We start from the raw sequence: 15,313 nt of genomic DNA on the forward strand, positions 1-15,313 counted from the left end.
TTCCTCCTGCTGGTTGCTCAGGCGGGAAGAGGTGGCCCTCACATGTCTTCGGATCGGGCACTGTCCTCTCACACATAGCTTTTTATTACGGCGGGAGGATCCTCCGTTTTGTGATGCTTGTGGTGTGCCCATCTCTGTCCGTCACATTTTAACAGACTGCATTTTATACTGTGATGCACGGGCAGAAGCACAAGTTGATGGGGATCTACCTTGTGTTTTAGCTAACGATGAGGCGTGTGTGTCTAGGGTTTTTAAGTTTTGTGTTGTGTCTGGACTCTGGCCTAAACTTTTAGGCTGGAGGTTTTAGTGTGTTGCAGAGTGGCTGACTCCTCCCTTTTTTCCTTGTGGTCAGCCAGCCACTTCCATCTGCTACATTGTTTTAGCTCCCTCTACCATTCTCTTCCTGTGTTGTCCATGTTTTACTGCTGACGCCCTGCTTCATCCCACGCTTCGGTGTGGGTGAGCACATTTTTTCAATGATTGTTCCCCGTGTTTTATGTTCCGTTTTATGTCAATGTTCAGAGGTTTTTTTTTTTTTCCATGACACCCGCCTCACTATGATACTGCACGGGTCGTGCGCCCACAAAACCCCTCTACTACTACTACTACTACTACTACCACTACTCACTGATGAATTGCTACAGCACTCGCAAACAATTTAGAAACATAAACATCCCATACCAGAGAACGCCACTGCATACTCACATCACGCCTCTGCAAACACAAATCATTTTAAATATGCCACGCCGTCATGATGTCACACTATACAAGGGTGGTTTGAAAAGTTGTCGAAATAGAATAGAAATAAAAGTACTTACATCACTGAAACTGTTTTTATTTTTCAATGTAGTCTCCTTGTAGACTAATGCACTTGGTCCAACGATGTTCCAATGCCTTGATCCCGTCTCGAAAATGAGTTTCCTCCAGGTCTGCAAAATAGTTGTCAACTCCAGGTATCAATTCTTCGTTTGAAGTGAAACTTCATCCACCAGGAAAAATTTTCAGTTTTGGGAAGAGATGGAAGTCTAACAGCCATATCAGGTGAATAAGGCGGGTGTGGCAACAGTTCATACCTTACTTCGTGTAATTTTGCCATGGCAATGGCACAAGTGTGTGGGCACCCATTGTCTTGATGGAAGATGACTTTCTTCAGTGCTGAACCTAGCCTTTTTTGTGTATCTTTTGTTGCAGTTTGTCCAGGAGGTTAATATAGTATTCTCCAGTAATTGTTTGCCCAGTGGGGAGATAATCTACAAACAGAATCCCTTTCGTATCCCAGAACACTGATGCCATGACCTTTCCCACTGAAGGAATTGTCTTTTATTTCTTGCGTAATGGAGAATCAACATGTTTTCACTGCTTTGATTGTTGTTTTGTCTCTGGGGTATTGTAGTCCACCCAATAACAAATTCCTCTCCATGCTGCTATCACATTAACATCATTACGTACTAGTATGCTTTGCTGCTCATCACATAGAGGAGGCACCAGGCAGTAGACAGCCACAGTTAACATTGGATACTTAACTTTTGAATTCAGTTACTAACTCTGACATTCACTGTATAATCAAAATTCCTTTTTCTCTAAGGTTCTCAATGAATTTTGTGCCCCATGCCCCCCCACCCCACCCCCCCACCCCCACCCCACACACACTAAGTATACTTTTTATTTATTTATTTATTTATTTTTTTACTTAAAAAAAGGGTTCTGTATCTCAATTGCTAAAAATGGAACCCCTATAGGATCACTTTGTTGTCTGCCCATCTGTCTGACCGCCCAACTGTTACAAACTATTCTTCTCATGAACTGATAGACATGCCACGTTAAAATTTATGCTGCATAGTAATGGATACGGTCCATTGGCACTGTAATAAATTGAAACTTGTCAGTGTAATCGAAAGATATGGCCATTTATGTCACGTATTTTGATATTCGCAAACTCACTCATCAAAACCTGCACGGTACTTCCTTTTGACCTAGAATCATGAAATGTGGCAAGAAGCAAGGTTTCACAGTACAGTTAAAGGAAAAAATCCAAACATTGTTAATTTGTAATTATACCACATGAAAAAATATTTTTTAATTGTTTGTTATTTGACTGACTGTCTGTCAAAACCTCTTTTTCTCACAAGTGGTTAGATGAATCAAATTGAAATTCATGTCACATAATAAGATCTGTAGACCCTTGGCATTGTAATAAATGTAAGCTTCTAATTTATTGCGACCAAAAGATACGGCTAATTATGTCAGATATTTTGGTACTCGCAAACTCAGTCATCGAAGTCTATAAGGTACTTTCCTTTGCCCTAGAATCATAAAATTTAGCAAGCAGCAAGCTTTCACTCTAAAAACATAGAAAAAAAATTTGAAAATTGACAGTTCGTAATTGCCTCACATGGGTAGATGTATTAATTTCAAATTTATGTCAGATATTAAGGTCTACAATCTATTGGCAGTGGAAAAAATTTAAACTTTTGTGTCAGTGGAATTAAAAGAGATAGCCATTCATGTCACATATTTTGATACTCACAAAAATACTTGCTTATCACAAACCGTTAGGTGCTTCTTGTTGACCTAGAGTCACGAAATTTTGCAAGCAGCAAGCTTTTACAGTAAAAATAAGGGAAAAAATCTGAAAATTGTTAATCTGTAACTGTCTCACATGGAAAAAAAAAAAAAATATCATTTGTTATTTGACTCTTTCCATCTGTCAGGAACCCTTTTTGTCAGGAACAGGTAGATGTGTGAAGTTGAAATTTATGGCACATACTGAGGTCCATGGTCTCTTTGCAGTGTGAGATGTTTAAGCTTCTACATCATTGCAATTACTCTATGCCCAACATAGACCTTCTGGTTTTGAAAGCAGCTTATTCCTGCAAAGGCTGTCCCAAGTCGAATTTTGTTTATTGTAAAGGAGGGAGCTATTTTTGTTTTATTATTTTGATAGTTTTCATTCATGACTAGTATCTTTTCGCTGCAATGTTACAATTTTTTACTATATAGCTTTTTCCATTCAGTTATGGTTGGTTATATGTGTGTATCTCTGTAATTAATATAATAGCTGCTGAAGATGGCAGTCAAGGTGAGCTTGCTGATGTGATTTGAATGTATGTGCATTACTTTGTCTGATGAAGGCTGTGGCCGAAAGCTAATGTGTAAGTGTCTTTTAGTTGTGCCTGCCTGCAACTTAATGTTTCATCTTTACAGTAAGTAGAAATCTATGTTTTCCTTGTGTTGTTAATATCAGTTTAATTATTCATAGGTCCCTGTATCTGTATTGGAAATCTTTGTATTGACTCACATGGTTTGAATAGTTCAGTTGGCATGGTAGATAGTTAACCTGTTTCCACAAGTACAAGTGCTAACAGTTGATGTTCAGCGTATATGGGGAAGAAATGGCCTGTGACAATGAAACTGAGATATTTTATGGCTTCATAGCCAGAATATTATATTTGTAACATAATTTTCATTGTTTCTTTTTTAGTTATTATGCCGCCATCTGCTCTGGATACGCTCACTCGCCTCAACATAGTGTACCCAATGTTGTTTAAACTTACTAATAAGAAGACAAACAGAATAACTCATTCTGGAGTGCTAGAATTTGTGGCTGATGAAGGGAAAGTATATCTTCCATACTGGGTAAGTTTGTGTCTTGTATATTTATGAACAAAAAAAAGTAGCTATTAACTGTACAGTATCCAGCATAATGATATTGCTATGTTTAATTTTTTTTTCACTGTGTGTGGAGGAAGGGGGAGGCACAATTATAATGTTTTTAGTTGTTTATGTCGAGTTTGTCCTACTGGGTTGGCAGTGTGGTGCAGCACACCTGATGGCAAAATTGTAGATCAATTCTTGTTTCTTATTTGAGAATGGGAAACTATCACTGGTTAATGGTGCTGCACCAAGTGGCAGTAAACCACTGCACTGGTGGTACACCCAAGAATCAACTATCTGCATAGATGAATTAGAGTCTTCAAACCCAGCTGACATAATCTGCCTCTCTGAACATCATGTGACCACTGGTATAGAACTTTTAAGTGTTACAGGGTTTAGGTTAGCATCTCACTATTGTAGATCAGAAATGGAGAAAGGAGGAGTTGCCACATTCATCAGGAACTGTCATAAATTTAAGAACATAGACATTCATAAATTTTGCCTAGAACAGCATATGGAAGCATGTGCAACAGAATTAGATTTTCACAAAAAATCTTTCATAATATTAAGTGTATATCGAGCACCTGCAGGTAACTTTAATCTGTTTGTAAACCACCTTGAAGCTGTACTGGCCCATTTAACAACCAAAAACAAAGAAATAGTGGTTGCTGGTGATTTCAATGTAGATTTCCTTAAAGACTCTCCCAATAAGAACCTATTTGAGTTAGTAACACTATCATTCAACTTAATTCCCACAGTAAAGTTCCCCACTAGGATAACCACTTGCTCACAAACAGCCATTGATAATATCTTTATAGAAAAGTCAAATGAACAAAATTATATTACAAAACCAATAGTCAATGGCCTCTCAGACCATGACATGCAGTTCCTTCTGTTAAATGTTAATACTGAACAGGATATAAAATCTGTTAAATCTGAGCTCAAGAGGGTAATCAGTATGCCAAAAATTGATTATTTTAGGACACTCCTCAGAGACATTCACTGGACTGATGTTTACAGTGCTCATGGCATGAATGAAAAATATAACATTTTTGCTAATAAAGTGCTTACCTTATTTGAACACTGCTTTCCCCCAAAACTTACCAAGGTTAGAGCAAAGTCTACAAAGAAGCCATGGATTACTCGAGGAATAGGGGTATCTTGTAAAACAAAAAGAAAACTGTATCTGTCAATCCGAAACATTTCCAATGTTGATGCTATAGCACATTATAAGAAATACTGCAAAATATTAAAGACTGTAATACGGATGTCAAAGCAAATATATTACAAGGAAAAGATAGTCATATCAGATAACAAAATAAAGACAATATGGGATATAGTGAAGGAGGAGACCGGTAGAACCAGACATGAAGAGGAACAAATAGCATTAAGAGTAAATGATGCATTGGTGACAGATGTGTATAGTGTTGCAGAACTTTTTAACAAACATTTTATAACTGTTACTGAAAAGATGGGGTTGTCAGGTTCGGTAGATGCTGCTATGGATTACCTTAGACCAGACATTTCAAGTAACTTCCATAATATGAATTTGACCCTCACTACCCCAACAGAAATAATGTCCATCATAAAATCTTTAAAATCAAAAACATCTAGTGGGTATGATGAAATATCAACAAAGTTAATTAAAGAATGTGACTCTGAGCTAAGTAACATATTAAGCTATCTGTGTAACCAGTCGTTTATCAGTGGAATATTTCCCGAATGGCTGAAATATGCTGAAGTTAAGCCACTGTTTAAGAAGGGAGATAAAGAAATAGCATCAAATTTCCGTCCAATTTCACTGTTGCCAGCATTCTCAAAAATTTTCGAAAAAGTAATGTACAGTCGTCTTTATAACCATCTTATCTCAAATAACATACTGTCAAAGTCACAGTTTGGATTTCTAAAAGGTTCTGATATTGAGAAGGCTATCTACACTTACAGTGAAAATGTACTTAATTCATTAGACAAAAAATTGCAGGCAACTGGTATATTTTGTGATCTGTCAAAGGCATTTGACTGTGTAAATCACAATATCCTTTTAAGTAAACTAGAATATTATAGTGTAACAGGAAATGCTGCAAAATGGTTCAAATCTTATATCTCTGGCAGGAAACAAAGGGTGTTATTAGGAAAGAGACATGTATCAAGCTATCAGGCATCATCCAACTGGGAACTAATTACATGTGGGGTCCCACAAGGTTCCATTTTGGGGCCCTTACTTTTTCTTGTGTATATCAATGACCTTTCATCAGTAACATTACCAGATGCCAAGTTTGTTTTGTTTGCTGATGATACAAACATTGCAATAAATAGCAAATCAAGTGTAGTCTTAGAAAGATCAGCCAATAAAATATTTGTAGACATTAATCACTGGTTCCTAGCCAATTCTTTGTCACTAAACTTTGAAAAAACACACTACATGCAGTTCAGAACTTGTAAGGGGTGTCCCAAGAGTATATGTCTAACATATGATGACAAGAAGATAGAAGAAGTGGACGGTGTTAAATTCTTGGGATTACAGCTTGATAATAAATTCAACTGGGAGGAGCACACCACAGAACTGCTGAAGCGTCTTAACAAATCTCTGTTTGCAATGCGAATTTTGTCAGACATAGGGGATATAAAAATGAAAAAGCTGGCATACTATGCTTACTTTCATTCCATAATGTCATATGGGATTATTTTCTGGGGTAATTCATCAAGCCAAGCTAAAGTTTTCCGGGCACAAAAACGTGCAGTAAGAATTATATGTGGTGTGAACTCAAGAACATCCTGCAGAAGCCTGTTTAGGGAACTAGGGATACTAACTACAGCTTCCCAATATATTTATTCCTTAATGAAATTTGTCATTAAAAATATATCACTTTTTCAAACCAACAGCTCAATTCATGGAATCAATACTAGAAATAAGAATAATCTTCACAAGGATTTAAAGTCACTTAGTCTTGTACAAAAAGGTGTGCATTATTCAGGAACACACATTTTCAATAACTTGCCAGCAGCCATAAAAAGCTTAACAACCAATGAAATTCAGTTTAAGAGAAGCCTAAAGGATTTATTGGTGGCCAACTCCTTCTACTCCATTGATGAATTTCTGAGGAAAACCAACTGATTTGTATATAAGTACAACATAACTTCTGCACAATTTCAGTGCAGTAATGTGTTCACTGAAAATTTGTGTGTGTGTGTGTGTGTGTGTGTGTGTGTGTGTGTGTGTGTGTGTGTAAGTATAATCTAACTTCTGCACCATTTCAGTGCAGTAATGTGTTCATTGTAAATAAGTATTACAGTAGTTGTATTACATGTTTCTTACCTTATAAATAAATATAAAACTTTTTTATTTTAAATTCAGTGCAATAGTATTTGTAAAATGACTCTTAGTGTTCATTAAAAAATGACGATCATTCCACTTGGGACCTGTGGAATGGTACATTAGCTTATTTGTTTTAGTTTAAATATTTGTCATGTATTGTTGTTTTTCTGACATGTTCCACATCCTGGAGGACCTCCTCACTACGGATCAATTGGAATGAAAGTAAATCTAATCTAATCTAATCTAAGTCCATCCAGAGGACTAAAGCTTATCCTACCAGAAGAGTGTTGCATGTAAACACTGCTTTGTTGAGTTATGGATTACATGATGATGAGGAAGTGTTGAGCACATCTCCAGATTTAACACACATAATTTGGCTCTGGAGAATTCATCGACAGTATATTCCACTTTGTTGCAAGCTCTGAATGCCTTGAGAGGTCTTATTGATCGTAATTTCCTATGAATCAGTTCCCTAGTAAATGGTAGCTACTGTTAGTCACTTTGTTTTACAACATTTTGTTTGCTGTACAAATGCTTACAGTGATTGTTTTGAATTTGCAACTTTAATGGGTATAAGAAATATGATATTGACACATCTTTTTATTTGTGATCTGCTTACTTCTATTCAAAAGACTGTGCATAATTTGGAATATGCATCATTATATTTATTGCACAAACAATTCCTTGACATTGTGGGATTACTTTTGTAACTAAGACTTATTAATCATTATATTACTCTCATACTTCATAAATTTTATTTAAGTAGAAGGACAAACAGAGTGACATCTACTCACTTGAGTAGATGCTACTCTTGAATGTAGTAGTTCAATTTATGAATTTGAATTCTTACTCAGTTTACATATATACACTTGGCTACATTTTTGGAATTCTGCTTCCCTACCTGATTGCTTCTAGTGAAGTATTTTGTGTTGTACAGTAGTAATACTCTTAGACAATATATAACAGCACACAGTTGTGTTTGCATTATTTTATACAGAGCTATTCATTCAAAAATGTCTTGATCGCATATGGTGGATGTATAACTGTTCCTTTTTTTTTTTTTTTACACTGTGACATTTTGAGTAGGGGGCATAGCAGTTGATTTTAAGTGATCACTATGAACGCTAGTTGAGTATTTTGACATGTTACTTTTGTATCCCAATTCTTATAACATTTTTGACCCCAGTGATGCGTTGATTGTTAGTTGTGAACTGGGCAATAAATTCACATTGTTCAGTTGGACTTGTGGATAGCTTATACCAGGCTGCAGAAATATGAACATGAGCAGTTGATGGTCAGCATATAGGGGGAAGATGTGGTTTCTGACTATGAATCAGATAAACTTTATGACGTCATAAGCAGCCAGAATATCTGTATGGAGTGGTGGCCAAGACCACTGTTTTTTCTTTCAGCTTTTTGGAGGAAAAACCTAAGGGTTCACAAGCTCTGATGGCATGCTGCCTCAAAACTACATCTACAGAATGGGCTGAAATATCTGAAAAGAGTGTCATGGGGGCTACAGTGACAGGATATGTGAGCAGTGCAATACCTACTAGTCATAAGAGCCACACTTTGAACACCTTCTGTTTGTCATTATTCCACATAAGATGTGTGGAAACACGCACTGTGGGGGACAGCTGGGAGTGCACAGACTTCAGCAACGTGAGGTATAATGTCGTGATAAAAGTGTATCATAGCTTGGTATCAGTAATCAACATATTTTTTGCACTGTCATTGGGACTGAGTACTCTATCAGTTCCAGAGCTGGGCCCGGCAGCCTGTATCTTGAATCTGCCAAATGTCACTTCAGTTCCAACCTCCTCCTTTTTGAGTTCAGTGCTACCAGCCACATTTATTTTATGTTTCAGTTCTGCTGATAATGCATTTGTTAAAATTCTATAGAACTTAATAGTCAATGAAGTCATGGGAAAACATTCTTAGAGGTTATGTTTATGTTGTTCTGATGAAAATGATGCCACCAATGAAGTTACTGTTGTGAAGATGATGCCACCAGTATACATGAAACAGAAGTCTTGGCCCCACTAGCACCTCATTAGTAAACCTTTCAGCTTATAAAACATGTGAAGACGTTCAAACATACATACTGTTTTGCAGTATCCATTTTATGTATGTCATCTGGGGCTACTGGCATCTGGTTGTAGGCCTGGAAGAGGCCCAGAGTGGAGAAAACCATACAACCTGAAACAAGCATCCAAAATCTCTTGCTAATCTTCAGGAATCAAGTGAGACGTGGGACACACGCTCAAGGATACTTCAACTCAATAAAGACAAGGCAATAATTACCAATCAAACACAAGCTCTGGCTTGTAATTTCCTACAGATTTTATTTAACAGTTGCATGACAGTAGCAATCTGCCGTTACCCCAGAGTAATATACATAATTGCCCTAAAATTTGAAACATTACTAAATAGACAAATTGTCTATGGGTGTCAAAGCCCACCCCAAACAGTAAATAATTTTAAAACCCTCTTTACATAAACCTTAAGAATCAAACAATAATAAATGGTTTACTGAGAAAAACTCCCACAGAAGCAGGGGCACCTCTCAAGACAAAACAGCAGAAACAACTCACAACTTTTCATTTGAATAAGATGTTAAAACCCCAATACAATGAAAGGCATCTTTCAGGTGTTACCGAATTTCAGTGACAAGTAATGGCAGAAACTACAACTCAGATCGAGCATGAGTGAAAACTGAAAGGAACGGTGAAGAAGGAAAGACTGGTGCCTCAGCGTCACCAAGAACAAATAATAAAATACTCAACTTAAATTTTCCGAAGAACTGGAGTCTACTGATGAACACAGTGACTGCGTTATCTTCCCCCATTTTAGCCGACCAGCTACGTCGACACGCACCGCTAATTATACACTATGTGATCAAAAGTATCTGGACACCCCGAAAAACATGTTTTTCATATTAGCTGCATTTTGCTGTCACCTGCTTCCAGGTATGCCATAGCAGCAACCTCAGTAGTCATTAGACATCGTGAGAGAGCATAATGGGGCGCTCTGAGGAACTCACGGACTTCGAACGTGGTCAGGTGATTGGGAGTCACTTGTGTCGTACATCTGTACATGAGATTTCTACACTGCTAAACATCCCTAGCTGCACTGTTTCCAATGTGATAGTGAAGTGGAAACATGAAGGGACATGTACAGCACAAAAGCACACAGGCCGACCTTGTCTGTTGACTGACAAAGACTGCCGACAGTTGAAGAGGGTCGTAGTGTGTAATAGGTAGACACCTATCTAGCCCATCGCACGTGAATTCCAAACTGCATCAGGATCCACTGCAAGTACTACGACAGTTAGGCTGGAGGTGAAAAAACTTGGATTTCATGGTCGGGCGGCTGCTCATAAGCCACACATCACACCGATAAATGCTAAATGATGCCTTACTGTGTGTAAGGAGTGTAAACATTGGAAGATTGAACAGTGGAAAAACGTAGTTTGGAGTGACAAATCACGGTACACAATGTGGCAATCCAATGGCAGGTTTTGGGTATGGCAAATGTCTGGTGAACATCATCTGCCAGCGTGTGTAGTGCCAACAGCAAAATTCAGATGCGGTGGTGTTATGGTGTGGTCATGTTTTTCATGGAGGGGGGCTTGCACCCCTTGTTGTTTTGTGTGGTACTATCACAGCACAGGCCTGTGTTGATGTATTAAGCACCTACTTGCTTCCCACTGTTGAAGAGCAATTCGGGGATGGCAATTGCATCTTTCAACACGATCGAGCACCTGTTCATAATGCACGGCCTGTGGTGGAGTGGCTACACAACAATAACATCTCTGTAGTGGACTGGCCTGCACAGAGCCCTGACTTGAATACTATAGAACGCCTTTGGGATGTTTTGGAACGCTGACTTCGTGCCAGGCCTCACCGACCGACGTCGATGCCTCTCCTCAGTGAAGCACTCCATGAAGAATGGGCAGCCATTCCCCCAAGAAACCTTCCAGCACCTGATGGAACATATGCCTGCGAGAGTGGAAGCTGTCATCAAGACTAAGGGTGGGCCAACACCATATTGAATTCCAGCACTACCGAAGGAGGGCACCACTAACTTGTAAGTCATTTTCAGATACTTTTGATCACATAGTGTACCACTGAAACACAAAGCAACTGGGCAGTATCCAGAGCAACACAGTCCTTAAAACGTTAAAAAAATTTCAAACAGGAATACAGCTACTCTTTGCAGCCAAATTAAATCTCTTGCTATCACTGTCTACTACAGCAGTTCACACTGCCTTTGCACTGGAACCATGATACGTAAACATTCACATAAGAACACTGCAGAATGTGTCGAAACCAGAACACATACTCTGTCTTATAATCCTAAATAATAATTACATACAAGAAAAACAATGTCATAAATCTCTTAATTTTACAAAGAATGCCACTACAGGTGGATTACACTTAATAGCAAAAGGCAGAAAGAACTGCCAGAAAATGAAACCTGTAGTTCTTTCGGAGTGCACAACCAACACCCCACTTATATATACACTCCCTGCCAGTATCTCAGGTGTGTCCAAAACAGGCACACTACTGTTAAACAAATTGTGCACCAGTGGTCAACACAAAACAGCTAACATGGGTGTCCAAACACTGGGAGAGCCATTAACTGCAAACAGCATGAAATTCAACATGCATATACAGCAGGACCTTAAGAACCTGAATAATTCCCTCAGTTTGACTCTGTAGCATATCTGGTTGCAGGTTGATACACTCCAAAGGCACTTTCACAGGTTCATATCATTTAGCAGCACAGACGAGACCATCCCCCTCACACTCCCGACCACACGCACATCTCCGTCCACAGTCCCAAAGCCCATGTGACGGAAAGAGGCAGAGCATGTGCAAAGAGCAACCGCTGACAACCAGACTGCACACTGGAGCGCCAACCGCCCGACCAAAATCAGCCATCTCTGCACGACGGCGTGCGCATAAATAGGCAAAAAGCGACCAACATAGGGATTTTGCCTTGCCTGTTTGAAATTCTCCCAGAAGCTTGCCAGGGTTACTGTGACAGACAGGAGATCATTAATACTCCACAGGTTTGACAATGTATAATTCAGGGTATATGGGAACATAAGGGAGGCGGAAGTGACACCTGTAACTTCATGACAAGTGGAATTAAATGCCTGATTAAGCCAAGGTAAAGTGGCATCCCACCGAGTTGGACTCTCAGCATGGTAAATGCTAAGAGCCAACTTTAGGTTTCTGTTCAGCGAACGAGGCCTTGAGATAGTGTGGTGTAGTAGCAATATGTTGAATGTGTTATCACTCACAAGGGACTTGGATGGCCCAAACCAGGAAAGAAACTTGGATAACTGCTGAACTGTAAATTTGGTAGTCGCTCCTCAAGCAGGTAACAGCCAGGTAAAACGACAGAATGTGTCTGCCAACACCAGCAGCTCGTACCTGTTTCCTTTGTGATGATATATCTGACCCTCCATTGTGTTCTTTGTGTGTCCCCATCTGTCTTTCTGAAAAACTGAGTCAGCATCCCTAAATGATGATGACGACGACGATGATGATGATGATGATGATAACTTAGGATGAGGTGGTTAGCATTGTCCATCACAGATGTTGGCCGTGTAAGTTGCCAGTAATGGGTATTACAGTCTGAAAGTATTGTGGAATAACAAGAATGTTTTATTTTTTAAAACAATGGGAAATCCAGGATTGAATGTAATAGTATTACAAGAAGGATAGTTACTACTCACCCTACAGCGGATGTGCTGAGTCACAGATAGGCACAACAAAAAGACTGTCGCACAACAGGCTTTTGGCCACTCAGTCAGGCTTCAACTGCCATGTGTGAGTTGCATTGTGTGTGTGTGTGTGTGTGTGTGTGTGTGTGTGTGTGTTGACTATTACTGACAAAGGCCTTGTTGGCTGAAAGCTTACTGTGTGACAGTCTTCTTGTTGTGTCTGTGTGCACTCAGCATATCTGCTATATGGTGACTAGTAACTATCATTTTCATTGTATTGTTATTTTTAAAAAAATTTTACTGATCCAAATATTTTAATTGTACCACTCGGTAGACCACATATTGAAACCACTTTTCTTTCTGTCTCATCACAGTAAGAAGCAAGAATACTTTGATGACACTCCTATTAGAATGTTTAAACTATTTCTAAGCTATTATACAGGGTTTATCAAAAATATTGTCTGATTTTAAAAAATCAGAACTATTATGTTGGGTTCAAATTAATGATATGAATATAATAGAGGGAAACATTCCACGTGGGAAAAATATATCTAAAAACAAAGATGATGTAACTTACCAAACGAAAGCATTGGTATGTTAATAGAGACACAAACACACACACAAAATTCAAGCTTTTGCAAACCCACGGTTGCTTCATCAGGAAAGAGGGAAGGAGAGGGAAAGACGAAAGGATGTGGGTTTTAAGGGAGAGGGTAAGGAGTCATTCCAATTCCGGGAGCGGAAAGACTTACCTTAGGGGAGAAAAAAGGACAGGTATACACTCGCGCGCGTGCACACACACACACACACACACACACACACACACACACACACACACATCCGTCCGCACTGCGGGTGGATATGTGTGTGTTTGTTTGTGTGTCTATCAACATACCAATGCTTTCGTTTGGTAAGTTACATCATCTTTGTGTTTAGAACTATTACGTTATTTGAGATATGTGCGTGGACAATGTAGAGTTGGAAAGACCTAACTTTTGAATTCTGCTTCCCCTAGGTAGCAGCAGTGTGTGGCCACTTCAGTGCTAGTAAAAATTGTGTCGGGGCAACAGAAAGTGTTTTGTGTTCTATGTTTCGCGCAGTGCGGGTCAGTAATAATTGTTCAGTGTGGCTTTCGTACTAATTATGGTGTGGATCTTCCCACAGCACAGAGCATTAGATTATGGCATGAACAATTCCGAGAAACAGGTTGTTTATGTGAAGGCAAATCACCAGGCCATCCCTGAGTGTCTGCCACAGATGTCGATGAATCCGCTATAGTTTCACAAGGAGTCCACAGGAATCTGTTTGTTGTGCAGCTCAACAGCTTAAAAGGCCCCCCGTGTTCATCTGGCATGTGTTGCATAGATGTTTACACATGAAACCATACAAAATTCAGCTGCTGCAAGCTCTTTGTGAAGGTGACAAACAACATCGTAAGGAGTTCTGTAATTTCGTTCTTGGCAAGGTGGAAGATGATAGTTTTCTTCCATGCTTAGTGTTTAGTGACAAGGCAACATTCCATTTAAATGGAAAGGTGAAGCATGATAATGTGAGAATATGGGGTACAGAACAATCCCATGAAGTTGTACGACATGAGAGGGACTCTCCAAAATTTAATGTGTTTTGTGCAGTTTCACGGGAAAAAGTGTACAGTCCATTTTTCTTTGCCGAGAACACTGTGATAGGAAGAACATATCCCGATATACTTGAGAACTGTCTTTTCCCACAGTTGGACACTGATTGGAATGACTTCATTTACCAACAGGATGGGGCACCGCCACACTGGCATGTGGAAGTGATAGAATTTTTAAATCAAAGGATTACTGAACAATGGATCGGTTGCACTGGACCAAATGATTCAGTCATACATTACTGGCCTCCAAAGTCACCGCACCTGATTGTATGTGATTATTTCTGGTGGGGGCTTATAAAAGACTCTGTTTATGTGGCTCCATTAACAAGCTGTAACTCAAGACATGCTTGCTGCAGTGTGGGAATAATCTGAATTTCACATTGACATATGCTGTGTATCCTAAGAGGCGCATATTGAACAGCTATGAAAAGGTATGAGAAAAAAACAAGGCTATAAAAATATTGATGCTCACTCAGTATGTTATACCATGTAAGAACGGTAATGCGCATTACACTGCTGTTCCTGTGAGACTTCGTGGTTTGTGGACGTATAAACAAGTGATATGGTGATGCAGTATAGGCATCCAACCTGTTGGGATCCCAAACACTTGAATAGTACTCAAGAATGGGTCACACTACCGTTCTATGGGCAGTCTTCCTTAAGGATGAAATACAATTTCCCAAAATTCTCCAATAAAATGAAATTGAGGGTTCACCTTCCCCATTGCCACCCTGACGTGCTCATTCCTCCACTTTGCAATGTTCTACCTAGATATTTAATTGATGTGACTGTGTCAAGCTGTACTAATTCTGTATTAGAATGTTACAGAATTGTTTTATCTACTCATCCACAGTAACTTCAATTTTTGTACATTTTCAGCAAGGTGTCATTCATCACACCAACTAGAAATTTTGTCTAAGTCATATTGTATCACTCATTCTTGACATTTTCCCTTACTCCACGGCATTATCAG

The 15,313-nt window shown here is 39.0% G+C and overlaps 1 protein-coding gene across 2 annotated transcripts in view; it reads left to right on the forward strand.

Annotated features, from left to right (window-relative positions):
* Positions 1-15,313, forward strand: part of LOC124544980 (ubiquitin fusion degradation protein 1 homolog) — a 65,799-nt gene that overhangs the window by 17,511 nt on the left and 32,975 nt on the right. For both annotated transcript variants that reach the window (XM_047123729.1, XM_047123728.1), the window contains one exon: positions 3,482-3,636. In XM_047123729.1, the coding sequence (XP_046979685.1) occupies positions 3,482-3,636 (155 nt within the window). The remainder of the gene's footprint in view (positions 1-3,481; positions 3,637-15,313) is intronic.

This window comes from Schistocerca americana, chromosome 8 (assembly GCF_021461395.2).
Source record: "Schistocerca americana isolate TAMUIC-IGC-003095 chromosome 8, iqSchAmer2.1, whole genome shotgun sequence".
Taxonomy (NCBI): domain Eukaryota; kingdom Metazoa; phylum Arthropoda; class Insecta; order Orthoptera; family Acrididae; genus Schistocerca; species Schistocerca americana.